The sequence below is a fragment of the Miniopterus schreibersii genome, assembly GCF_964146895.1.
Source record: "Miniopterus schreibersii genome assembly, chromosome: 13".
NCBI lineage: Eukaryota > Metazoa > Chordata > Mammalia > Chiroptera > Miniopteridae > Miniopterus > Miniopterus schreibersii.
Genome location: NC_138113.1, coordinates 29,434,328 through 29,459,549, shown reverse-complemented (window position 1 = coordinate 29,459,549; position 25,222 = coordinate 29,434,328). Strand labels below are relative to the sequence as shown.

Genomic DNA, 25,222 nt, shown 5'->3' with positions numbered 1-25,222 from the left:
TATATGAAATATAAGTCAATATACTTTATATCAGTATATGAAGTATATTGATCATTAGTGGATTTTAATTTTAAAAAATGAATGAATGAGACATCCATAGTTTATAGGATATTTTACTGTATTACAATACATTGAATAAATTCAGAGAGGAATATTCAATATTCTTTTCAACATTACAGTTCTAAAATGAGCTAAGTAATGAACTGTGTTTTCAAAATAAGTTAGAGTTGAGTTGAATGTCATGTTCAATATCAGTAGGTTATCATTATTCACATCAATTTTCTTGCATATTGTGGGCAATACTGAAGTAGTTACTGGGAAGGAAAAGGTACACTTACCCTAAAGGAGCCAGTATCCACATTGGGAAGGGAAGAGAATGACTATACAGTGGAACATGAAATAAAGTGCCTGATACATATGCCAAAATTTTAAGTTACGTAAACTCAGCCCTGCTGATGAAAGTGTCATTGGGATGTGTACCTTTTATATGTAACACAGTTTGTGTTCATTGGGTTTAGGAAGGAAGTATAAAGACGTTCTCGGCCTTGGTTTTATTGGGGGATAAGAACTAAAAGGTGAAACAATCACAGAACGATGATAAAATAGCCGATGGAGTGTTTTAACTCAGTCTTCATTGAAAGGCCATGAAAGAATATCACAGATAAGGTAACTAAGGCACAGAAGGTTTACGTTTCATGACTAAGACTATACAGCAGGTATATGCCAACACTAAATATTATTTATAAAAAGCAACTTCTACAGACTTGGGCAGTAGAAAATTAGAGAAGGGAGACATTGACTTCAACCAGAATCATTAAGAAAAACACACTCCTGGGTGTAGTATATGCTAAAGGAACTGAACTGATAAGGAAGGAAATAGTACACCTAATACAAAAGGTGGTATGCCTATTTTCAGCCTAGGTTTCTTAATTGAGAGCTTGGTTTCCTAAACAAAAGGGAACAATTTATAGGTTCTTTAGGGACCTGACATGGTGAAAGTGATACTCTGTTTAGGAAGTGAGTGTGGCAGTCATCAATAATGAATTGAGGGTGGGGAGGGAAACGAGCTGTAGGTAGCAAGATCTTTTGTAATAATTCAGATACAAGAAAGTGAAAGTCTGTTTCAGTGTAGTAAATGGAATTAGAAAGAAGGAACAGAGCTCCAGTATATTTTTAAGAAAGTGCTGGAAGATTTAGTGAATGATTATATGTCAGAGAAAAATCAAGTTACTGGTAGTGTTTTTGAATCTTGGGGCCAGGGAAATGATGGTTCCCTTAGGAAACTGGGAAGTTAAGAAGAAAGCGTATTTACATTAATAATTTGGTTCGAGGCTTATTTTAAATGGGTAATACATTCACATTGTTAAAAATTCAGACAGTATTTGGTAAAGTCTCTCTTCCATCCTGGACTCAGTCCATACAGTTTCCCTTGCTAGAAGCTACCAATGTTACTAGTTTCTTGTTATCTTCCTAGAGGTTTTATGCATATATAAACAAATATGCCCTCAGTCGCAGATATTTCTCTTATTGGCATAAATGTAGCACACCATATACTGTTCTGTGCCTTGCTTTTTTTCATTCAGGCTCCAAAGCGATTGTAAAATAAATGGAAAGGTCTTATAATGAACACCTGGGACCAAAAATACAGTAAGAATTTGTTGTAGGAGATTCTAATTTGAGAATCATTAATATTTTTAGCTGTAAGAAGGACCTCCTTTGAGAAAGCAGATACAAATTGAGAAAAGAACAGAGCTTAAGACTGAGCTTTGTTGAATTCTCCACATTAATTCATTCATCCAGTAATACTTGGTTGAGTGATGCTTATGGGTTGGCCACTATCTTTAGTTTGGATTTTTTGAAGTGCATTTGAAAGTTTCTGAAACGTTTCATTAGAGGAATGACATGATCCAAAATAGTGACATGAATTTATGGAATTGAAGAGCGCCAATAACTGGGGTGGGATACTAATGGAGAGATCACAGCATAGTCCAAGCAAGAGATAATGTTGGATTGGGTTAGCAGTGATAGCAGTGGAGACGGACATGGATGGATGGGTTTGAAATATATATTGGAGATAGAATTGACAGGGCATGCTGCTAGATTAGGTGTTTGGTAATCAGGAAGAATGAAGATTCAGTAAAGAGGAAGATTAAGCAATTGGAAAAAGTAGAGAATCAGGAAAATGTCTTCAAACTAAGGGAGAGCAGAATTTTGGTAAGGAAAGGACAGCCATTCAATCAGCAAATGGCTGTTCCATATCCTGCAAGAGAAAGATTGAGAATATTCTAGGTTCTGGTTAGTAGAATGTCCACTGAGATTGATCATACATTTATTGTATTTACCTCTTAATTGGCAAAAACTCCAATACCATTAAGGATGTTGGGATTTAGCCTGAGAGTCATTGTGGAGAATGGACTAATGAGTATACAGGGAGAATGAGATTTCTACAATTTTGAATGCTACTTTAAAATCACAGCATGAATTTGTAGTGAGTAGAGTTCACTCTGCACTTTGAACTATTGAGCAGGTGCATGAGTAGAGGATATGAATGATTAGCTTTGAAAGATTGGGTGAGGTGATGGTTGGAGATGTGTTCTGGGTGATGGCTTGGAATGCGACCAAGGAGAGATCTTTGGGAATCAGATGGAGACAGATTTTTCTTATTTAAGTGTTTAGGGAGATGCCTAGATAAACATAATGCCACAGGGAGAAGCTTGGAAAGCAAAGTTTTAAAGAACTTTGTGGGGGTTTTTAGAATTTGTTCACGTTTATTATGTGGCATAGTAGTAATGTGGATTTAACTTCATATTTCTAGCTGTGTGATTTTGAGCAAATTTTCTCTGAATCTCATCTTTTAAATGGAGATACAACCTACGTTGTAGAATAGTTGTGAATTAATGTATGAGAAATGCTTTAGCACAGTACCTGACACATAAGTTCAGTAAGAGAACTATATTCATAATAATCTTAAAATAATCCCAATGTAGGCAGCATTTTCCTCTCTTCCAATGAAAAAAGATCAAAGAGGTGAAATACTCTGATGAAATTCACAGAAATAGGGGACAGTGAAACTTTGAGTTGTACTCAGGTCGTAATTCTAGCTGAGAATTATTATTTTTGCATCCAAATATATCAATGATTTTGGGAAGATAGATATTACTACTGTTTATAAGTGTCATCATGTCTTTCTTGGACTCTATGTTTTACCATACTATATTTTAAAAATCCATCTCAGAAAAACTAGGTTAACTATTAGGGACTACTAGAGAGTTAGATGCTGCATTATTTATCTGGTTAAACTCACTCATTTTCAGACTTTTAAATTGATTTTGATCTTCCAATTAAATTCTGTAAACCTGCTGATATTTTTTATTTTCCTTTTTAAAAAAAAAAATACTCCTTTTTGAAAACTTCAGCTCTCTCTGTATTGAATTTTGTCAGAGTCAATAAGGGGCAGGTATAGGGTGATCTGGCAAACTATAATGTCTCAGATCTATTTCATGACTCTGCATTTATTTATGTTAATGAAGTGGATCAGTACCAGAAAACTGAAACAGACAATCCATTAGTTTGTTAGATCCTTTTAAATGTGTCACAGGTGCCTTTGTGAATATGATATTAAAAATCCAACCCTTTACCCAAAAGAGATGTGATATAGTTTTAAGGTATCATTTAGACTCTGTATTAAGAACCTCTCATTTAAACAGTATATGGCTTAATAATCTATTTAATATATAAGATTGAAAATAACAATTCCTTATAATAATACTACATTGTGAACACCTGATTTGGTAAAGATTAAATTGTCAAGCTTCTCTAGCTCATGTCTTATTCCCATCATGGACTTGGACATAATCACCTTTCCTATTTTTTTAAACTACCAGACCATACATAACTGCCTTTTTCTATTCTCCCTGCAGGCTCATTTTAAATCTGATTTCCACAGGGACATAGTGGTGATTAAATGTTTTAGTTAGTAGAGTTGGGGGGAAAACCTCTCAGCTTCTCTTGGTTTTAGAGAAGGCATTAATAACATCCCAAAGATATGTGTGGCACACAAATGTGCAAAAAATATATCACAAAGCACAGTGATAGAAAACAGACCTTACCATGAAAAATTAAGCTTGGCTCTATCTAGGCATTTTCATATGCAGGAAACCCTGCCACTTTACACTTCTCATTATGTTTTACATGTTCTTGTGCCAACTCTGTGCTCAGTAGGAGCTTTTATGCTAACCCTTGGAATAAGCAATTTTAAGGAGTGCTTCTTCCCAGTATTTTTTTCAACTGAGGCAATGGTGTGGAGAAGGAAGGATGGGGTGGGTCACCCATTTGGAGTAGATACCTACAGCCGAAAGGTGCCTACTCTGATGGCACTTCCCTATCCTCTGTCAACCAGAGATACACTTAAGTCAGGTTCTCAAATTTGACTTATCAAAAGAATAACCTGGGACCCTTGTTAAAAATAAGGATTCTTGGGCTTCACTCCAGATCTGCCCCCAAAGAGGAGGAATCTGTATTTTAACCATCTCCCAAAGTCAATCTTCTTTGCATTAAAAAACAATTCTGTTTATAAATTCCATTTAGTTTCTGGGATTTTGACTGGCTTGGGGAAAAGTTTCCTTTAGGAATGGGGGAGGAAAGAACAAAAGAAAATGATGATGAAGAAGAGGACTCCGTTACCTTAATTCAGGCTGCTGCTTATGTAGACTTAGAAGGTAGATTGGAACCAAAATTGAAAAGGCCTTGGATGCCTGGAGTAAGGGTTTTGGATTTCATTCTCTTGTACTAGTGATCTCCAAAGTGGAATGCACAGTATGAAGCACTGGGATTTGAGAAGAAACCCATTTTCAGAAGTTGAGTTTTGCTAATATTTAATGAAGTCAGGTGATCAAGAGTCAAAAACAGGTATGGTATTCTGAGAGAAAAGTAGCATTTCCATGAAAAGAGTTCCCACTTATGGTGAATTATTATAGACTATCTGTACAGTTAACTGTTCACAGATATTTTTCAATTTAAGCTACCTGTAACCCTAACAAAATAAATAAATGCCTTAAAAATGGTTGGTAACAATAAGTGCAAATGAACAAGGTAATGGTTAAACTGACATTTATACTCCTAGTGTAATTGTTCTATCAACCAGGTCACAAAGAACCAATTGTGATCTTACAAGAAGTTGCCCCTCCTCAAAAATTTAGAATTATTAAAACAATGACATTACATATGGATTTGTGTGTACTGTCATTTGTGGGTATACTGTGCCCTGAGTATATATTGCATCTTAAAATGCTAATGGTATGGAGACATTATAATTCCAACACTTTAAGGTACTGTTTATTTTATCCTTATGTAAACCTTTTTATGTCTATTTCAGTGTATGTTTTTAAAAGTATTGCTGTATTAATATTATATTCCTGTATATAATATATAAGTAATTTGAGACACAGTTAAAAATGTTTTGGAGATCACTGTTCATGAAACTGTTTTGAGGAGGTATCTAACACAGCTCAGGACTGAGGAAACACAGAGCCTGAGTGGGTGTCTTAGTGCTTTAACCTAAGTAGCATTGTTTCTATCTTTTTTTTTTTTTTTTAACACGGAGAATTTTAGTAAATTTTGTTTGTAAAAAGAACTCTGCTAGATTTTGTTTGGTTTTTTAAGATTTCAAAATCTCTTCTGTAAATGGGGGAACTACTTAAAGTTTTTAAATGCAAGAGTGGCCTGATAAAATTTTAGAATACCTGGTGGTAAATTTCCCTTACTAGAAGCATGACCAAGCAGAAGCTAGAAAACTGATTTCTAGCTGTTTTTTTACCTGGTTACCCAGCAAAAAAGTAGTAATCCGAGGCCTGGATCATTTAAAGCATATTTTTTATTTGAGTATTGGTTAGACCTACCAAAATATTGAAATGTTTTTATTTTGAAGACTTTGTATTTATTAATCTGGAGCTTACTTTCAGTTTTATATTTTTTAATAAGAGGTCAGATGAACAATGAGTAAATAAGGTGTTTTTATGGATTATATTTTTACTAATTAAGGTATAAATTCAAATATACATATTTTGAAAATCAAAGTTTTAGCCATATTAAACTTTCATTATGTATCCTAAAAAAAAAAATTTCATTTTATTTGAGTGTTTTAGTGCTTTTAGTGTTTAAATGTGTATGTGTGTTTTAGTTTAAACCCAAACCTTAATTTTTAATAAATGGGTTGACAACTTTTTCCTAAACAGATAACCAACCTTTTGGTGGAGATATGATTAAGGACATTCTGAGAAAGTACTTACCTGAACGTGGGGTTCTTAATTTTTATACAACCTAAGCTGCTGAACTAAGTGCTATTGGTAATACAGATAAAGCAAGTTATCTTCATTTCACCATTGTTTTACATTTCTTAATATTCTGAAGGCTTTTCCAGGTTAAAAAAGGCAAAAATAGAAAGGGTTAAACCTTAAGATATTTTCAGCTATTAGCCTATTTGCAGCCAGTTACAACTGGCTAAAAGGGGAAAATAAACTTGTAGGTGGTTAGTGAGTGGAACAGCTGACTTTATGGAAACAATAGAAAGTAGATGATTAGATTGTCTACTTACAGTTTAGCCAAGAATGGCTAGACTTTACATTAAACATTATCTTGGTAACATCAGCCAGAACCTGCTAACCTACTTTAGTCTTTTTTGTTTTAGAAAATTATTCAATGTCATTTTTAGTGCCAAAGCTACTATTTCATTGCCAGTATGTTACTAAAGTTTTAAAGGGTATCAAAATAGAGTTATATGATGTCAATTAAGTGTACATTAATTGAGAGGGCATTTGTCATTGCTGTGCTGGTTTCTGTCCTTTTGATTTTTTTTTTATGCTTTGTAATTGTTTCTTTTCAAATGTGATGATCTAGAAATTTTTGTTTTCAAACAGGATACATTAATTGTTTGGTCAGAAGCTGAAAACTATGATCTGGCTCTAAGTTTTCAGGAAAAAGCTGGCTGTGATGAGATCTGGGAAAAAATTTGTCAGGTAAGGGTCTTTGAATAATATTTAACTTAACAGTTGTATGCATTCTTGAATTTTTTTTTAACCTAAAAGATGTGTATTAAAATGTCTTCATGTGAGATTTTGGTAACCTAACCTGGAAATTCCTTTTATATTTTACACCAAATTTTTTTTAAATTATAATTTTGTTAATCATTTTAGATTTTAATACCCTGTAAAATGGCAGGATCTTTCAAAAAACAAAACAATAAGTAACTATGTTCTAAGACTTTTAGATTTTTTTTATTTATCCATTTTCCTAATGTTCATGAATACTATGTGCGAGAGACACTGATGATTGAAAGTGCTCATGACTTTAATTCATGAATAACTTATATAAGTGGTAACTCAGATAACTGGAATTAGTTCTTACATTAGTATGATATACTTATCACAGTTAATGAACTAAACATTTATTATTATTTGTTTTTATTATTCATATACTGTTATTAGCTAAAGCCGATTCTTTATTTAGATATCCTCAGCTTAAAACCCAGTGTCCTTTCTTTGCTACGGGATCCCATTCAGGGTTACATATTACATTTATTTATTTATTTTTCTTTTTCATTGAATTTATTGGGGTGACATTGCTTACTAAAATTATATAGGTTTCAGGTGTACAGTTCTATAATACATCATGTGTATATTGTATGTTTACCACCCCCAAGTCAAGTCTCCTTCCATCACCATTTAACCCCCAGTACCCTCCTCCATTTCCCTCCACTCTCCATTCCTTCTGGTAATCACCATACTGTTGTCTGTGTCTATGTGGGTGTTTTGTTTGTTTGCATGCTTGCTTGCTTGATCCCTTCACCTTTTTCACCCAACCCTGCAACTCCCCTCCCTTCTGACAGCTGTCAGTCCATTCTCTATGAGTCTGTTTCTGTTTTGTTTAGTTTATTTTGTTCACTAGATTCCACATATGAATGAAATTACACTGTACTTGTCTTTCTCTGACTGGCTTATTTCACTTAGCATAATGCTCTCCAAGTCCATCCATGCTGTCACAAAGGGTAAGAGTTCCTTCTTTTTTACCACTGAGTAGTAGTCCATTGTGTAAATGTACCACAGCTTTTTTACCCACTCATTCACTGATGGACACTAGGGCTGTTTCAGATTTTGACTATTGTAAATAATGCTGCAATGAACATAGAGGTGCATATATTCTTTCGAATCAGTGTTTCAGGTTTCTCCAGATATGTTCCCAAAAGTGGAATTGCTGGGTAATAAAGCAGTTCAATTTTTAATTTTTTGAGATAACTCCATACTCCTTTCCACAGTGGCTGTACCCACACTACATTTAATAGTTATGTCTCCTTCGGTAAGTCTTTGCTGTGGCAGTTTCTGGAATTTTAAATCATAACATTTTTAATCATAACATTCATTTTAACTACCATTTTCTGTAAATAGAAATCACTGTTTCAGTGGTTGCCTACTCTGATATCCTATTACATATAGTGTTTTACTATTGTCATTTTCACTTATATCAGCTTTTCCCTCTAGTGATTCTTACCACTGAAGGTTCTTGAGTAGTTTTATGCATTTGACTTCAATCATTTTTTTCTCTAGGTCTTCCCAGTAATAGTTGCACACAGTGTAATAAAGTGGCCTAAGAAAGTGTAGTGTGAATCTTCTGATTTGATATAAAGCTTATTTGACATATAGCTCTAAATCACTAAACTTAACTGGGAGTAAATGGTTTCTTTTTTTCTTACCATCATGTATTGCTGGAGCATTATTAGTATACATTATTAAATAGAAGAATTCCAGTTACATACAATTGAAAACACTAGTAAATATGATTTTGCTTTAATTTGTACAATATACATAGACTATAATCCAAATAGCTTTTTTTATTTTGCCTTTGGTTTTGTCTATTTTTAACTTGGAACTTTCGTGCTGATGGCAAGAAGGTCCTAATTTTTCCCCTTTTTTCCCCTTCATGTGCTCGCCAAGAATTAAGATTGAATTTTATGTTTGCAAAGTTTTCTGTAAAGTAAGTCATAATTTAGAGGTGAAATGATGTGGTTAGTAACTTAGATCAAATAATTGACTCTAAACTGGGTGTATTTTCCTCCTCTAGACTTCACTTTTAATTAACAATGACTATATTACTAGTACTGATTTTTTGCAAGTTATTTTTACTTAAGCTCAATGGTCAATAATTTGATTTCCAGAAAATGGAATTCATTTATATTTTAAGGTAACCAGCTATACTTGGATATTTTCAGGTTCAAGGTAAGGATCCATCAGTGGAAGTCACACAGGACCTCATTGATGAATCAGAAGAAGAACGATTTGAAGAAATGCCTGAAACCAGTCATCTGATTGACCTGCCCACATGTGAACTCAATAAACTTGAAGAGATTGCTGACTTAGTTACCTCAGTTCTCTCCTCACCTATCCGTAGGGAAAAGCTGGCTCTGGCCTTGGAAAATGAAGGCTACATTAAAAAACTACTGCAGCTGTTCCAAGCTTGTGAGAACCTAGAAAACACTGAAGGCTTACACCATTTGTATGAAATTATTAGGGGAATCTTATTCCTAAATAAGGCAACTCTGTTTGAGGTAATGTTTTCTGACGAGTGTATCATGGATGTCGTGGGATGCCTTGAATATGACCCTGCTTTGTCTCAGCCAAAAAGGCATAGAGAATTCCTGACCAAAACTGCAAAGTTTAAGGAAGTTATACCAATAACAGACTCTGAACTAAGGCAAAAAATACATCAGACTTACAGGGTACAGTACATTCAGGACATCATTTTGCCTACACCATCTGTTTTTGAGGAGAATTTTCTCTCTACTCTTACATCTTTTATTTTCTTCAACAAAGTTGAGATAGTCAGCATGTTGCAGGTAAGTAAACTAAGATGTTCTTCACAATTTTGTTTTCAGATGTTTAGTTTTAATAATAGTTCAAGCTGCTGTTCATTCCTTCTTTTTGAAAGATTTATTTTCTTTATCTCTTGGCTTTCTGAAGGAGAATAATTTCTTAATGTGACCTTTTATAGTTTTAATTGTCCTATCATGTAGCTGGGTTTTATTTAACCTTTTTTTTCCTTTATAAAAATGGTGGTAGAATATACATGACATAAAATTCACCATTTTAACCATTAAGTGTAGGATTTGTAACATTAAGTACATTCACCTCTGTCCATTTTCAGAATTTTTTTATCATCCCAAACAAGAGCAGCTGGATTTTTATTGTTTGTTTTTCTTTTGTTTTGTTCTGGTTTTTTTTGTGTGTGTTTTTTATTGATTTCAGAGAGAGGAAAGGAGAGGGAGAGAGAGGTAGAAACATCAATGATGAGAGTCATTGATCGGCTGCCTCCTGTACACCTCTCACTGGGGATCGAGCCTGCAACCTGGGCATGTGCCCTCACTGGGAACCAAACCATCACCTCCTGGATCATAGGCCGACGGTCAGCCACTGAGCCACGCCGGCTGTTTTTAAATCACCGTTTATTCCGTTTTGTGAGATTTAGTTATTATTGGGATATGTATAAATATGAGTGCTTATAGCTGCCCAAATAATTAAAATGTGCAGCCAGGATTGAGAAATATTAATTTTCAGGAAATGATAATTAGTCACATTATTTGCTGTGTGGGGTTGATTTTATTCTGTCTCTTTGAGTTGTAAAATAGGAGTTTTGCACCATGTTTATCCTGTTAATCTTTTATACCCTGTGTAGTAAAAATGATTTTGAAGAGTTTGCTTTACTTATGGTGATAGTATAGTATATGCACAGTATCCTATGTAACTCTTTGCTATTTCCATATGAGTCACTAAGTTTATTGAGCAACTACTGTATACTTAGTGTAGTGGGTTCTCAAATATGGTCTGTGGACCGCTGGTGGTCCCTGGAACCCTTTCAGAGAGGTCTTTGACGTTTTCCCTTTTCCAGCTTCATTTCAGTGTAAGGCTGTATTTTCTTCACTATATTTCAACCCAAATAACACACCACAACAGACTGCTGAAGAAGATAACGAGAATCTGGCTGTCCTCTGTTAAGCCAGTCATTAACAAGATTTGCCAGAATGTAAAACAGAGCCAGTCTTGTTTCTAAATTTTTAAAATTTGGAATCATATAGTTATCTCTCATAAAAATATTTATATAAACATAATACTTTTTAAATGAATTAATAAATATTTTTGAATGTCTTGGTTTTAAGTATGGTAAGAATTGATAAACATAACCCACATAATAAAAGCTCTTTGGGCCCCTCAGTAAGTTTTAAGAGTTTAAAGGGGTCCTGAGACCAAAAAATTGAGAATCTCTGACTTAGTATTTAGTTATAAGATTCCATTTTATGACACTTCCAACCATTATTCAACTTTCTATTATTGTTACTTTACTTTTCATATAGTATTTCATTCTCCAGATCATTCTTTCACCCAGCAGTTTTTCGTTGTTCTACCGTAAAAGTGTGAGGGAAGTTAGACCTATACATTACATTTCATTTACAATTTATGGGACCTGCTTTTTAAAAATCATACTGTACAATTCAGGTTCCCATTTCACTTCCTGACAGAAAAAAAAGTCAGGAAATGGGCCCACAGTCAATATAGTTTACGTAAAAGAACCCAGTGACAGAAGCTGCACTGTGAATTTCAAATGACTGCTTTTGACTTCAGAAGGTTTGCCAAAACCGTAAGTCAATGCTCTTTTATGATTTAAAAAAATAAATTACACAAACTAATTTATAAATATTTGTAACACTTTGTCATTTTATATATGTTTTCACAGGTTTGTTTGTGAAGGCTATAATTATATAAATCAAGTATAGCTTTAAAAAAGGAAAATCTTCATTTCTGGTCCATGAGATGCATTTAATAAAATAGCCAGATACTGTAAATTACCTGTTGTTTAGGGCTTACCACTTATCTCTTATGTACCAGCCATGATGCAGAATTCTGCTTCCAACAGTGTATGAGAAGAAAATAATTAAGCTTATGGCTGTTGACCTCTAAAGTCTCATTTCCTACAACTCAACTCTAAGATTTCCATGTAAAAATTTTGTGGCTAGGTATTCGGTGTTTCCAGATAACCCTTCTGGCTAATTAGTATACATATCTGTAGCTTCTTAAATGAGTATTAACCTGCTGTTACATGAGTTACACAAGGCAAGTGAATGTAAGAATTTTAGCTAACTGGGCCAAAATGAGGTAGTGTAAAAGTACATAACTCCTAGATTAACTTAGGTTAAGTAACGGAGAAATTATTTAGTGTGGTCACTGGCTCCTAGAATATACTCTAATATATGTTGAGATTGCCTTTAGCATGATAGAGGCATAGATTTTTGTTGACCTGAACTTTTCTAGCTAATTGAAGTTCAAAATCCCTTGTTCCCAGAATTGAGAAATATACCTTAAAATGTTTGCAAATTAAATTCCTAAAAGCCAATAAAATGAAGTTATGTCCACGTGAACAGCTACAGATTAAGATCTTTTTCAGAACAAGAAGTTGTAACTTCTTCCTTCTCTAGAAATGATGGAGGACAGGTCTCTTAAATGTTGACATTTTAAACATATTACATGTAATTCCACTGTTCCATAGATAAGAGTTGAGCTAAAAACAAATCCAGTAAGATCAGCGATTTAGTTCTTTTTGACATATTTTGCATATATCAAGATTTCAGCAGTGAAAAAGAAATGTTTAGCCATTCATTCCGATTACTAATTAAATATGTAAAATCTTTGTGAAAACGACTAATGGTAAACATATGGTTCTTCATTTTGTTTTAGAGGCGTTGGCCTCAAGTATAGGATTTACAATATTAAATGTTATCTTATGCCCGGCCAGGTGTGGCTCAGCGGTTTTGCATCGGCCTAGGATCCAGGAGATGAGGTTCGATTGACTGTCAGGGCACATGCCTGTGTTGCAGGCTCGATCCCCAGTCGGGGGCAGCCTATCAGTGAGGACTCTCTTGTCATTGATATTTCTCTCCCTCTCCCTTTCTCTCTCTGAAATCAATAAAGATATATTTTAAAAAAACACAGAACATATTAAATGTTATCTTATTAGATTTGTCCCATTCTAGTGTGTGTGTGTATGTATGTGTGTTGCTTTCGTTTATTTCATAACTTTGAACTACTTAGGGATCTATTCTGTAGTTCATTTTATTGGGTAGGAGTGACGAAAACCTCATTATGCAAGAGACTTGGATTATAAATCTATCTCTGTCACTAGCTAGCCTCAGGTAAGTCCACTCTTTGGAACTCATTCTTACGAAATTTAAAATTGGACTAGGCAGTCTCTAGGTAATCTCTTAAAGCCTGATCTAATTCTAAAAATGGTGAATGGGTTCACTATGCAAAGCATTTATTGTAATGTTTTGTCATTTAGTTGTAAGATTCCACCAGTGATTTTCAATATTTTTCATCTCATCAGTATGAAAAGCAGTTATTGTAGTGTTTCCTTGTTTAGTGGTATCCTTGGGGACCATGGAACATGTGAGACTCTACACCAGCAATTTTCAGTCTCTTTCATCTCATGGCACATATAAACTAATTACTAAAATTCTGCAGCACACCAAAAAACTATATTGTTTAATCTGCTATGGACTGACAATGAAATCTTTAAACTTACCTGAATTATGTTTAAATTAAAGAGTAAATACACCCTGAGGGGGAGCTAAAGAGGTTCTGAGTTAAAGCAAATGAGTGTTTATGGATGACTTCTAGAATATTTTTGTTTTCCAAAGAGTTCTTTATAATTGAAGTTTCTGGTTAAATGTATATATAACTAATAATGAATGGTATAGTCAAGTTTTGAAAATTATAACATGAATATATCCTGGAATTATTATATCATAAAAATGAGTATAATTTATGCCTTTAATATTTCATAGTAATTAATGTTAATTTAAAAATTAACATTTTTTTCTCATGTAGGAAGATGAGAAGTTTTTGTCTGAAGTATTTGCACAATTAACAGATGAGGCTACAGATGATGACAAACGGCGTGAATTGGTAAGTTATTTATTCTTGAAATTTAAACCCTTAAAAAGAGCACTTACTCATTTGGCATACAGGATTTTAATATTGAATTTGTTAACTTAAAAGAGAATTTTTTACAATTAGAGTATGAGATGAAAGATGTGAAATTACACTATAAGTAATTATTCTGTTTCTTAAAGTTATTGTTTTATATATTTTAGAAATTTCTTAAGAAATTTTGATGTGTCCCCCTTCCGTAAGGGAAATTGTGTTCCTTATAAATCCCAGAGTCAGATAGGTGGTTTATGTTAAGACAGAACTACAAACTCACACATTTTCTTGGTTGTAGATACATTATGGAAATGCTTTTCTTTTTAAAGAAATAGTAAGGAGAATGCTTCTTAAATAAATGAATTAGATAATTGCTTCTTGGAAATTTTTTTTTCTTACGAATGTGTTTATTATAATCACTTTTTTGATATATAAACTTTGCCTTGGGGGAAGAGAGTAGTGATTGCTGTTTATCAGCAGTTTATCAATTTTTCAAACATTATAATTAGATATTTGGGTTTTAAGAAGTAATGAAAGATTGCTGACTTAAAATCAGCCAAGTCACTTTTGGTGCAGTTATTAATAGCCTACCCAATTTTCTAGCCCTTTAGACTAGGGAATCTGTAGTGTCCTTTCCAATTCTTAAAACCTGAGTCATACTTTTGAGGGCTCCCTAGAAACCTGTCCACTGTTTATTATAGCATGGCTTCTGTGAAAATGTGTGCTCTAATTCAAAATATCTGTCTTACATGGCATTTTTACAACTTAATCAGAAATAGAGAATAACATATATAAGTATATGCATGCCCTCTGAGGCTCCATGTATAACGTGTACACCATAATGTCTTTAGAGAGGTAATTGCTGAATGCAAGGTTTACTTTTAATGGGATTTTAGCTTCTAATATGTTCTTTGATGTAAGTTTTAAGGAGTCAGGATACCCTGAAAAGTCAAGGTTCTTCAGAAGGGTGAATGCCACACTGTTGTTGATCACATTATGGTGTGCTTTAAATTTACTTCTATGTGTGTCAATGTCTCACTGTACTTTCTAACATTACAGGTGAATTTTTTCAAGGAATTTTGCACATTTTCTCAGACATTACAACCTCAAAACAGGGATGCATTTTTCAAAACTTTGGCAAAATTGGGGATTCTTCCTGCTCTTGAAATTGTAATGGTAATTGTATAGCTTTTCTTCATGTTTTTAAAATTGTGAATTTATAATAAATTTATATCATGGATACAAAGTATTTATTATAGTAATGCATATTGAATTTTATAATTTAAGTTATGATTCTCTTGATAGTGAGTTATACAAGAGTGTTTTCAATCTTCAAATTTTTATTAACTTAAATTTATAATATTAATATGTAATCACTTGCATATAAAATGGCTTCAGATGAATAAAAATCCCGCATGTCTTTATAAGACTGTATGTTCTGTAACAATATTAAGGATATTTCATAGAAGCTAATAGAACGTCTTTCCTTTTTAGACCAGTGATAGAGTGAGGGCAGGCTGAATCAAAGGGGCTCATGCTGAAATACGGTATTAGGGCAGTGGTTTTCATGCTTTTGTTTATGAATTTTATCTAGTGGTATTTATTATATGAAAGATTAAAATTGAGAAAATTTTAAAGTATTTATATAACTTTTATGAAAAAAATAATTTTTCCAAAGCAAAACAATAGTTAGTGGAAAGAATGGCATTATTTCATATTTTTTAAACAATTTTTAAAATTTATTGATTTATTTAAAAGAGAAAGAGACAGACAGAGGCAGAGAAACACTGATTTGTTGTTCCACTTAATATGCATTCATTGGTTGATTCTTGTATGTGCCCTGATCTTGGCTTATCCAGACAACGCTCTAACCAACGGAGCTGCCTGGCCAGAGCCTGTTTCATATTTTTTGCCAATCCTTTTAATGTCTGGCTTAGTAGAAAATAGCTTGAGTCTCATAGCAGCTTCTGCATTTAATTTGTTGTGATATCACATGTCATGTAGCCTCTTGAAAAACCAACTATATTTATGATAGACTGAGAGTGAAAAAGGCCATTAAATGCCCAAGTATTATTTATTATTATGAAAGTAGTTTTAATCTCTTGCACTTCCTGAAAAGAGTCTGAGACTCCTTGCCAAAATTCCCTGGACCACACTTTGAGAACTGCTGAGTCATAGGATGTTTTCAGAATAACCTAAAGATTTTGTAAGTTACGAATCATGTATTCTTCCTGTATTGAAAGGGGAAAAGCCTTCAGAATCACTACCTTAGAAAACTAAGTTGTGAAAAAGAGTAAAAATACCCAAAGTGTTTTCCAAAGCATCCTCTATTAGGAGAATCATAAGAGAGAATCAGTTACTAAGGTGTAAAGTAACTGGCAAATCCAGGGCCAAAGACAGGTTCTGGAAGGTTTTAAAGACTTCAGTGGGAGACATCATTCACAATTTTGAATATGTTTAAATCAAGAATTCTTCCCCTCAACTCCCCTCCAAAAGAACCCAACATTTTGTTACAGCATTTGTAAAGCATTGCTTTATAGCCCTGTGGTAATTCTTGTATTTAAATTCTCTAAGTATTTATTTTTGTGGTGGTAAAAACTGGCAGAAACTAATCATTGAGCTGCCTAAAAGTTTTTAATGTTTGTAAAAGGAAAGGAAGAAAAGGATAGAGAGGTTATATATTTTGATTCCTGTACAATTAAATCCGAAAAGTTGAGGGTGTACATAGATTTGGGAAAAAGAAAAACACAAGCATAGCATTTGTTAACAGTCTCTAAGTAACCTAATTTTCCTTTTATCAGGGCATGGATGATTTGCAAGTCAGATCAGCTGCTACAGATATATTTTCTTACCTAGTAGAGTTTAGTCCATCCATGGTCCGGGAGTTTGTAATGCAAGAAGCCCAGCAGAGTGATGATGTAAGTAATAATGCTCTGGTTCTATGTGAATTACCTGTAGAGTAGTGTTTGCAAACTATTGAGAGAAAAAGTATGGCCATTATCTTAATATTTTATGAAGCAAAATAATAGATTTCTGATAATTTGTGTCTTTGGAAGGCCCAGAATATGTACCAATTGATTTGCATTGTATTCAGTTGGCAATTGGATTGACTGTTTGAAAAAAAAAGATACTCAAGCTAGTATTGAGATTGAGATAAATAGATTTTCATAGAATCAGATTCTTACATGCCGGTCTTAAATGTTTCAAGTGCTAATGAAATATAATTTCAAGCCTCAGAGGTCAGGCACTTACCTAGTATAACTAATAAGTTACTTTCACTATGTTCAGATGTGTATTTTTTTTTTAAGTGGGGATGAATGTTTAATAATGAGAGCAATGTTGTGTTTCCCCACTACAGAAATATTTACACTTTCCCCTTATACTACTTTTAAGATAAAATAAACATATAGCTATCATTTTAAATACTTTCTTATATTAAATGTATTTTAGTGTTAAGTGGAAAAATAACTAAAATATTATGATGTCCTTTCTTAAAGGTTTTTAATTCCAATGTTAATTTGACCCTTGTATGAGTTATTATTAAATTAAACTACAGCTGTTTTATATGTTTTGATCTCTTAGCTTAGATTTTTATGTCTGTTTTTCATAGATATTTCCAGTTTCTTTTTAAAGCAATTTTATTTAGAATCAGTGTGGGGTAATGGTATAGTTTAAATGGTAGAAAAGAAATAGAAGACATATTTTGTGTTAAGTATTTTAAGATTTTTTTTAACCCAAGTAATGCTAATCTGACATTAAAGAAATAAACGCCGAGTTTATCTCATTGTTGATATTATCTTAGTGACATCCTTTATAAAAGGTAATTTTGAAATTAATACTCAGTGTTCCATCCTTTGTGATGAGTATGACTAAAGGTATTCATCCTAAAAATCTCTCAGACCATAAGAAGAGTAAGCAACTAACTTTAAGAATTCTTAACTTTCACCCTTGGCTGGTTTTGCTCAGTGGTTAGAGTGTCAGCCCTTGGACTAAAGGATCTGGGGTTCAATTCTAGGTCAAGGGCACCTACCTGGGTCACAGGTACAATCCCTGGCCCTAGTTGGGGGTGTGCTGGAGGCAACCAATTGATGTGTCTCTCTCACATTGATGTTTCTCTCTTTCTCTTTCTCTCCCTCCCCCTTCCTCTCCCCGTCCCTCTTCCCCTCCCTTCCACTCTCTCAAGAAATCAATGGAAAAAATATCCTCAGGAACAGATTAATAAAGAAACAAAAGAAGAATTTTAACTTTCTGTTTTCATTAGAACTATTTTGTTTTTTAATTTTTCAATTACAGTTTACGTTCAGTATTATTTTGCATTAGTTTCATTTGTGCAGTATAGTGGCTAGACAGTCATATACTTTCCATAGTATTCCCCCACTATTTCCAGTACCCACCTGGCACCATGCATAGTTACTGCAATATTATTGACTATGTTCCCTGTGCTATACTTGACATCCCTGTGAGTATTGTAACTACCAATTTGTACTTCTTAACCCCTTCACCTTTTCAACCAGTCCCCCAACCCCTCCCTGGCAACCATATCAGTCTATTCTCTGTATCTGTGATTCTGTCTCAATTTTGTTTGTTCATTTAGTTTGTAGAATTATTTTCTTGTTTACATTTAACTGATGCATGAAACTTAGAGAAGCAGTTACTGATTTTTAACTACAGTTTTTCTTTTTCTTACAATCACAGTCTTCAAAGCCTTTCATTTCCTTGAGTTTTCTGATATTTAACAATTTTATAATTTGAATTTTTTGTTGCCTCAAAATAATTCTTAGCCAGTAAAAGAGGATAAATAATTTTTTTTAATTTTCAAAATAAAGGATCCTACATGCTGAATTCTATATTGGGTTGGTGGCAACCTTTAAAAAGAAAAAAGAAATAACTTCCATGGGTATTCAGTGGGCAGTTGATATTTTGATGTTCTTTTAAAATAAATGCACAGCATTCAGACTCAAGTTCTTTCTAACAGTATGGAACAGAGTTGATTTTAGGATCATTGATAGCGATATTAACGTGTTTTGGGACAGTAGGAAATATTAACATTTTTTACTGTAGTCATTATTTCTATCCAAGCTGTAAGGGTAGATTTAGCAGTAATTGCTGTCTTTTTTGTTATGCCACAGATTTCACAGATTTTTATGCTAATGGCCTTTGAAACATCCAGTAAAACTTATTTTAGAATCTGACTGGATAAGTAATACAGCTATTACTGAACTGCTTATTTTGGCAAGTATTTTCAGTGTATTTCTCACTTAGGAATAAATTCATTTGTATTGAACAATGTCACATTTTATTTCTTAAAACTGCATCCTTTTTTTTAACTTTTTATTTTGAGGTAATTTTAAATTAACGGAAAAGTTATAATAGTACAAAGAACTCCCACATACACTTCACCCAGATTCCCCAATTATTACCATTTTGTCTCCCATTTGCTTTATCATTCTCTTTCTTTGCTCGGTATTTGTACATACACTTTTACATATATATTTTTTTTCTGAACCATTGAAGAAGAAGGTACAGAAATGATGGCACAATATCCATTTACCCATATTTACTTCAGTGTCAACTAAAAACTCTACATACATAACCACACTATAATTATCAAAATTAGGAAATTAACATTTTTACTTTATTTAACTACAGTCCTAATTTCAGATTTTGTCAGCTGTCCCAATAATGCCCTCTTTAGCCTAGACAAAAATGAAACGTTTCTGGTCTAGTGTCAACAATTTGGATTTGTCTGATGTTTCCTCATGATTCACTTTAGGTTATTTCTTTGTCTCAGGAATAGTACAGAAGTAACATTTCCTTCAATGCACTGTATCAAGAAATTCCATCAACTTTAAAAAAAGAGTTTCAGATTTCTTTGTCTGGGCCATTTTGCCATTTCACAAATGTGAGGAATTGGACCATTAAAGTTCTGTCAAATTTGAGGAACTATTGTTGCTTTCTTCTAACTTGTGAGAATGGATTGGAAGAACTATTCTATAATATTTGTAGCCTTCATTCAAGTTGCTGCAGAGTAAATTTCATGTGCATGACCTTTTTTTTTAAATTATTACACTTCTATTTTTAAAAAAAAAACAAAAATTGGAAATGTTTCCCCAACATCAACAGCTATTTTTATTCTACTTCAGAATATTCTTCCTGCCCTTGCCATTCTTTCTTTCTCTTACTTTCTACATTTATGGAATCTAAGATATACAGAATGCTAATGTTTTCTTGATCTTACTAGAAAGTGTCAGTGAAAATTTTTTCATATAACTTTATCATGCATGATTGCCACTGGGCTAATAGTAACTGTCTAATTCCATAGATTAGAAAATGTATCTCAATATTAAGAAGTTAAAATTTTTAAGAAATCTGTCTCAGAAGCAATGAAATAAAGTATGTTCTCTATCTTTCCCAATCAGAAAATAGAGATACCAGCTCTTAACCTGGATAATCTCCGAACTCCATGTGTAGGTACCCAGAACTTCCCCTTTGTTGCTAATTATTTTTCACAATATAACAAAATTCTTAAGCCCACTTAAATATACTTTTAAAACAAAAGTATTTGCTTCTAAGAATAGTATGAGGTTTGAGTGTGATAAAACCAGTAGGAATATCATTTCTCTAAAACCTTGATTTAGAAGTAACTAAAGCATTGAAATACCTCCTAGAAACTGTAGTTAAACTCACTCAAATGTTGCTATTTGAAACATGGTAGAGGATAGTATTCTAATTTTAAGCAGTTATGTTGCTATGATTTGGTTTTGTTGGTTCTTTTATTGCATTAAGTTCACAAGCAAACAATTCACAGGGATATATTATTTTTGGATAACAGTGTATTGTTTGTGAAGGGCTAGCAAAACAAAATAATAACAAAAAGTGCTTTATACTGAAGCTTTCTCTTTATTACTTTCCAGAATTCTCCCAATTTAAGATATCTGTCTTCATTCCATACAATACCCTTTTTTCATCTTCAGAACTACCTTTCTTCCCTCAGTAATAAACATATTTTCAAATCCACTGAATTGATGTCAGAACTTTTTGATATGAATAATCATTTTGTATCCTAATTTAATGCTCAAGATTTCTACTTTAAAAATATAAGCAGAAGACAAATTTTGTAACTACAAGCCACTTTGTAGCTCGGTATATTAATTAAGACCCAAGAGCATGTTGCTAATATACCAGAAACTCTATTTGGCCTTAGATCATTATATAACACATATGGGTACACTCACCTCCTTTGGAGAACTGTGTACTGGGTTATTTTTTTCTCATTATTTTGCTAGAAAGGATCTTCCAGTTAGAAGCTGAGACAAATTGTGTTTTGGGGGTTCATGTGATGTGCAATATTGCTTGTTTAATCAACTTCTAAATTCATACTTGACACTGAAATCTAGAATGAGAATCCGTTAGAACCTCCACTCAACAAGAATCACTGGTAAATGATTTTATTTTCCGCTTCCCTATACTAATGGTATTGTAAGCTGTAGCATGCTCTACTTTTCTTTTTAAGTGGATTTTTTTTTCCTCTATTGTGTTTATAGAACTTTGAAAAAGATTAGGAAGAAAAGAGCTTAAATAAGTTAATATATTCTTTGGGGGGTTTTCTTTGTGATTCTGATTTTGTTCTTTCAGCTGGTATATTTGTCATATTTCTAAACCAGGTCTAATGGAAACATTTTCTTTCAGGATATCCTTCTCATTAATGTAGTAATTGAACAAATGATCTGTGATACTGATCCTGAGCTAGGAGGTGCTGTTCAGTTAATGGGACTTCTTCGTACTCTGATTGATCCAGAGAACATGCTGGCTACAACTAATGTAAGAAATTGCTGTGAGGTTAAAAAAAAAGTTTTGATCTAGTCAGTTGTAGATGTTTTTTATATAAATTATATGTAAATATAAAATTTTTGAAAATGTGTACAATTTTGAAAAACAATAAATACTTAAGTATTTGTATACTTGGTATTCAAGTAGCAGTGGTATTCCTATAGCAGTTCACTTGGAGCAAAATACAATCTTGTAATCTGTAAAATCTTAGTGAAATGTTAGCACTTCTGTTTATGACCCTTGGCTCCTGTAAGTTAACTAAGTTAACTTCTTTTTTTGTTTTTCTGTTAATCCTCACCAAAGGATATTTTTTTCCATTGATTTTTAGAGAGAGAGGAAGGGGGAAAGGGAGTGCAAGAGAGAGAGGAAAAAAACCACATCAATTGGTTGCCTCCTGCATGCACCCAACCAGGACTGGGGATCAAACCTGCAACCCAGGTATGTGCCCTTAACCAGGTATCAAACCCAAGACCCTTTGGTGCACAGGCCAATGGTCTGACTGCTGAGCCACATCAGCCAGGGCTAACTTCTTAAAAATTAATATACAACAGTGTGAATATACTTAACACTATTGAACTGTAAACAATAATGGTTAAATGGTAAGCTTTTTTTTTTTTATTATAATAAAAAAGGAAAAAATATGTACTGAATGGTCTCAACTACCTAGTAAAGGAAGTCATTAAAAAATTGATTTAAGGAACTATCCCCAAATATTAATAGTGGGATAGTTTTTCTTTATAAAATTCCCTCATATTTAGAGAACATGTATATTATTTTTAAATTATATACAAATATATAGAACCAGTTGTATAAAAAAGTAGTAGCCCATAAACTCAAAAGGCATTATTTTCCAAATTTCTAAATAATAAGATTTTTTTTCATTTTAAAAATAGATCTAAATTATATTCTGTTTCTAATGGATGGATAAATCAATTTGTTGGGTTTTCAAATTTGGATACATTGTGAAATCTGGGTATCACTTTTAAGCAGTTTAGTTGCTCTTACACTGCCTGATAGATTCTTCATTGCATTTCAGATCATAGCATATCTGAAAAGAATTGCTCTGAATAATTTCCTAAAAACAACTTTTTCATACTATCTGATCTTTTTATCCCTTTCATTTTTATTTGTAATATTAAACAGATTTGATTTTTAAATTCTGCACAAGTAAGATTAAGATGAATATAATTGGTTTTTTGGTTCTTTCACAGTATCTTAAAGTATCTGTTGTTTGTGTATGACCCACATTGCTAATTCTTTTTTTTCTTTACACTGCTAATTCTGGACGATGTCTTATTAATTATAAAGGTAATAAAGTACTTTTTAAATTCTGTATGTTTCAGAAAACTGAAAAAAGTGAATTTCTGAATTTCTTCTACAACCATTGTATGCATGTCCTCACAGCACCGCTTTTGACCAATACTTCAGAAGACAAATGTGAAAAGGGTAGGGTCTCTTACTTATCAGCCTATGATTTCTGTTTTTATAAAGAGTGAAATAAGTATTATAACTAACAGGCGGTTTACTTAGTTATTTATATGACAGGGAAATTACTACTGAAAGATCTAAACTGCAGTATAAAATCATGATTTTCCTTATTTCTGTCTGTGGCAGAAATGTGGCAAAAAGTATTACACCTTGAGGAAGAGATGTAAACACTTAGTAGAAAACGGAAATTGTTCCCAAAGTTGTTAGAGTTGATCTCTAGAATAAGAGCAGACAGATTATTGCCTATATTTGAAAAGTCAAGGATACCATCATTTTGGCAGCACAGTAAGTTTTCTGATTTCACAACGTAAGGATCAGAAGCTGATGGGTTAATCGAGCTGATGTGATTAAAGCAGAGAGCAAATGAAAATAAATTCTTTATAAGCATTTTACTCTAAATGTTAACTTATTTGCCAATTTTTTTTTGTACAAGCTCAAGGCCTTTTTTTTCCAATGTGTTTTTTATTGTGTTTCCATACTGTCTTTCTTGTATAAACTATACCCATAATTCATCAGCTAATATTTCTGGTTTCAGTTTATTAGAGTGAAAACCTAAAGATATTTTTTAAACAGTCTGAGTATAGAATCTTACTATATAGTTTTAGGTAGTTCCTGTATTATCTTTCTGTATTTTGTAAATCTGTATTTCATCAGTCTGCAATATTTAAAGAATGTAATCATGCTACCAAATATAACTAGCATAAACAAAGAATTGACTCTGATCAGAATAAAACTCAACTTGTGAAGGGAGATATGTGTAGGACATATTCTCTGCGACTGTTGGTTAATTTATTGAGTCACTTAAGAGAATGTATACTAAACTAATAAAGTTGTAGAATGGGCACACCCACATAATATCTCAACTCTCTTTCTGAGTATATATCCTAGGGAGGGTTTGTGCATAAGCATGACAAGTACAAGAATGTTGTTGCATTATTCATGGTAGGAAAGTTAAAGTGTGGCATATGCATATTATGGAATACTATATAGCTGTTAGAGTAATTGAATATTGATCTGTCATCTGACTAGTTCTCAGAAATGTAAAGCTGAATGGGTAAAACATCATAAAACATTTTATTGCAGAATGGTTCCATGTATATAAATGAAAATAAATGCAGTTTTAACATTTAATTTAAAACACTCTAGCATACAGAAATACTTAGATAATAGTTTAACAGACGTCCATATATTTCCTATTAGCTCTCCCATTCTCATTCCACCCTACCCACCTCCATCCCTCAAAGAATGCTGAATTTGGAATTTATCACCCCTATGTTCCTTTATTTTATTGTAATATGTATAATGCATTAGAGAGAGAGAGGAAGGAGGAGAGAGAGAGAAACATCAGTCGGTTGCCTCCTGTACACACCCCAACCTGGGATTGAACCTGAAACTTTAGGTTTGTGCCCTGACCAGGAATTGAGCCCACAACATTTTTGGTGTGCCCGAGCCACCTGCCAGGGCCCCACTGCTTTTTTTGAGAACTCTCTTTATTGATTCCTAGAGTTCTTATTTATTTTTAATTCTTATATAGTATTCTCTTGTATGAGTATGCTGTAATTCAGCCATTCTGCTTCTAATGTACATTTGTTTCTAGCTTTTTGCTGTTACAAACAGTGCTGCAATATACATCCTTATATTTCTCTACACAAATATGCCCTATGATGTGTGCCAAGAAATTGGAACTTACTTAAAATGTTCCACTTATTTTGTCTTTTAAAAAATTCAAAGCATGAAGCATCTATTGTTACCATTTGTGTTGTTATAAAATTTAAGAATTATCTATATGGAGAGACATATTTAGATTGGTGGAGGATGACTGAGTGAAGATAAACGATGATATATCAGTCTTCTCTGGTTGTAATCTCATTTTTTATCAGAACATT

The 25,222-nt window shown here is 33.0% G+C and overlaps 1 protein-coding gene across 2 annotated transcripts in view; it reads left to right on the top strand.

Annotated features, from left to right (window-relative positions):
• Positions 1-25,222, top strand: part of PPP4R3B (protein phosphatase 4 regulatory subunit 3B) — a 46,980-nt gene that overhangs the window by 4,035 nt on the left and 17,723 nt on the right. For both annotated transcript variants that reach the window (XM_081156082.1, XM_081156083.1), the window contains 7 exons: positions 6,915-7,013; positions 9,260-9,883; positions 13,923-14,000; positions 15,078-15,194; positions 16,820-16,936; positions 21,708-21,839; positions 23,192-23,294. In XM_081156082.1, coding sequence (XP_081012208.1) covers positions 6,915-7,013; positions 9,260-9,883; positions 13,923-14,000; positions 15,078-15,194; positions 16,820-16,936; positions 21,708-21,839; positions 23,192-23,294 — 1,270 coding nt within the window. The remainder of the gene's footprint in view (positions 1-6,914; positions 7,014-9,259; positions 9,884-13,922; positions 14,001-15,077; positions 15,195-16,819; positions 16,937-21,707; positions 21,840-23,191; positions 23,295-25,222) is intronic.